The sequence below is a fragment of the Aplysia californica genome, unplaced genomic scaffold (genome assembly GCF_000002075.1).
Source record: "Aplysia californica isolate F4 #8 unplaced genomic scaffold, AplCal3.0 scaffold00011, whole genome shotgun sequence".
NCBI lineage: Eukaryota > Metazoa > Mollusca > Gastropoda > Aplysiida > Aplysiidae > Aplysia > Aplysia californica.
The window spans coordinates 190,418-193,575 of NW_004797281.1; the positions used below are offsets into that span (position 1 = coordinate 190,418).

The 3,158-nt window shown below is 43.4% G+C and overlaps 1 protein-coding gene across 1 annotated transcript in view; it reads left to right on the plus strand.

The window, feature by feature from the left end:
* LOC101855763 (SCO-spondin-like) overlaps positions 1-3,158 on the plus strand; it is a 30,015-nt gene that overhangs the window by 1,211 nt on the left and 25,646 nt on the right. The window contains exons 3-6 of the mRNA XM_035970219.1: positions 976-1,121; positions 1,566-1,721; positions 2,072-2,239; positions 2,938-3,095. Of these exons, the coding sequence (XP_035826112.1) occupies positions 976-1,121; positions 1,566-1,721; positions 2,072-2,239; positions 2,938-3,095 (628 nt within the window). The remainder of the gene's footprint in view (positions 1-975; positions 1,122-1,565; positions 1,722-2,071; positions 2,240-2,937; positions 3,096-3,158) is intronic.

Here is a 3,158-nt window from a genome sequence, read left to right on the forward strand (position 1 = left end):
GAGGAGAAAAAAGGGACGGGGCAGGGGGCGGTGCCCAGAGCGCTCGATTATAATGAGAGTAATGTTTTGCTCTTCATTTGGGCGCCCAAATCTTTGCAGCAACATTTTTTGCACGCTCTAGGTCCAAGGATGATCATATTGTAATTCAAGTCCATGCTCTAGCTCAGTGTTTGCAATCTTTACGTAGTTAGCGCCCATTTTTGCCACCTCTAGGAGTATAACATATGACGATATGACAACCACATACAATGTATTTCCGAACGGGTCATTACATTCATCTGTTGCTAAATTATGAACCCCTCTGCCCACCAAAATTACCAACTCGCCCACTGGCAGGAGTTATCGTCCAGCCTGACAAGCAGTAGTCCTTGTCCTAGGATGTTGTCATTTAAGTCTATACTCTCGTCCCTCGCGTAATTCTTGAATTTTCCCTCTTATTTAGTTTTCAAAATGTTTTACCGGCGCTCGCAACTGTTTAAAGTCATATGAGCGCCCGGAACACACCAAACATTTTCAGTAGGTAGGACATTTTGACTTTTGCTCGGGTGGCGACCGAAGCCTAATCTTATCGATTTTGGACCTTCAACGGATTTTTAACGTGCGCGACTTTCAGAGGGTACATCCAAAGAGGTAAGGTGTACATGTTACCTATCATAAGATCAGGGGTGTGACTGAAAGACAGCAGTAAGAAGGAGCCAAGGAGAAGCAGTAGAAAGGCTGCAGAAAGAGTCAGGAGCCCAGAGGAAGGGGCAAATGAGGTGACGGGGTGGTGGCAGAAAGTGAAGATGAAAGCAGACGACTGAACATTGTTAGATAGCAGGAAGGGATGTGTACAGAGGAAGTTTTTAAGAAAAAAATTCCGCCGCCTTCCGGATTCGAACTCGGGACCTATTGAATGAGAGGCGAACACCTCAACCTCTAGGTCACGAGAGCCCCATTCTGAAAAGTTTAAAATGACCTCTGACATATCCCCAGGTGGCGCTGGAGGTGTTTGTGACCACAATGGCCAACACACCGGCCTCTGTGACGGTCACCACGCCCCTGTATGACCCCTCCTGGCAGGCCACGGCAACGGTTGCTAGGCAACAGGTGGAGCTATTGCTGGTTCCCCTGGAACTGAGGTATGGTATTAGATTATGAAATGTGCATTATATACATATAAATTAATTTCACTATTGATCTTCCTTGGGGAATTATGTAGCGCATTTTCAATGGGAAATTGCTCCAAGAACTCTACAATAGTACAATAATAATCTGTTATATTACCATCAACGCTATTATAATAACTATTACATAATCTACTAGTCTTCTTCTTCATCTTCTTCTTCTTCTTCTTCTTCTTCTTCTTCTTCTTCTTCTTCTTCTTCTTCTTCTTCTTCTTCTTCTTCTTCTTCTTCTTCTTCTTCTTCTTCTTCTTCTTCTTCTTCTTCTTCTTCTTCTTCTTCTAATTGTTTTATTTTCATTATTATTATTATTATTATTATTATTATTATTATTATTATTATTATTATTATTATTATTATTTTTATTGTTGTTTTTATTGATACCATCATTATTATTTTCAGAGTATCTGGCACCGGCAAGGAAAACAAAGGCATTCACATTGTGGCCAGCGAGGAGATCACAGTGTATTGTGTGAACAAAGAGAGGATGTCCACAGACGCTTATGTCGGTATACCGGTACACACTGTTGGGACCGAGTACTATTCTATGTCTTATATGTGAGTACGTCTTTGAGGTTGTTTGTAGTAGTAGTAGTAGTAGTAGTAGTAGTAGTAGTAGTAGTAGTAGTAGTAGTAGTAGTAGTAGTAGTAGTAGTAGTAGCAGTTGTTGTTGTAGTACATGTAGTAGTAGTGTATTTTAGTGTGTATGTGTGCTTGTTTGCCCACTCACGCTTGTGTATGCCTGTGTGTGTGTGTGTGTGTGTGTGTGTGTGTGTGTGTGTGTGTGTGTGTGTGTGTGTATGTGTGTGTGTGTGTGTGTAGATGTATGTGTATGTGTGTAAATGTATGTTTTATTGTGTGCGTTTCATTTACTCAAAGTCACATCAGTTTCCAATCATATTCCTCAGCCGTTATGCACAGATCCTGCTGATCGGAATCGAGGACAACACTCAGTTCACGGTGAGGCTCTCCGACAACGATCGTACAGGAACCCTGACCTGGGTGAACCCGGTCTCCATCGACTACAACGGACAGAACTACGGCAACGGCGACACTCTCTCAGAAACTATTAACAGGTCATTCCCTTTGTATAAATTTTTTTGTTTTATTATTTCACCGCACTCCCCTTTGTCTAAGTGGTAAAAGTAAATGCGGTGCAGTTCTTGAAATAAGCCAGACATACATTCTTAACCCGCATAACGTCACTTAATGTCGCTAACTCATAGTGGAAACCTAAATGTGTAAAAAAGATCAAGTAAGTTCCCAACAGAGGGCTCAAGTTTGTTTTTATCGCTCTAGTCAAGATACTTACCTCAGATGTTTAAAAAAGAAGTAGGGTTAGTCTGCATGCAAATTCTGGGTCTCTCTGTCTGTCTATCTATCTATCTGTCTGTCTGTCTGTCTGTCTGTCTGTCTGTATGTCTGTCTGTCTGTCTGTCTGTCTGTCTGTCTCCTCTCTCACTATCTCTTTTCATTCCTCTTTTCCCACTCTCTCGCTTTGTCTGCTTTGATGCCTGTCTGTCTATCTGTTCGCTTGCCTGCCCGTGTGTCTGCCTCTCTTCCTCCCTGTCTTTTTCTCTTTTCTCTTCCCCTCGTTTCAATTCCCTATCTCTCCCCTCACTCTTTCCCTCACTCTTTCACTAGTTGTATCTCTGCATTTCTCCACCCCTCACTCCCTCGTTTTCCACCACATCTGCCCTCTCCATTTTCTCTCCATCATTCCTCTTCCCCTCTTTAACCCTAACTGCTCCTGTGTGTGTGTGTGTGACGTCAGGTACCAGACGTTCTTCATCACGCAGTACGGTGACGACTACTCGGACCTGACGGGCTCCCACATCGTGTCCACCAAACCCGTGGCCGCCATCAGCGGAAACTTCAGAGGGAGGGTGCCCATCGACTCGGCCCCTAGGAAATCTACTGACCATCTTACAGGTACGGCTGGTCATTAGACCCCACCTCCACATAAACATCTCTCATATTCGGCTGAACATGACC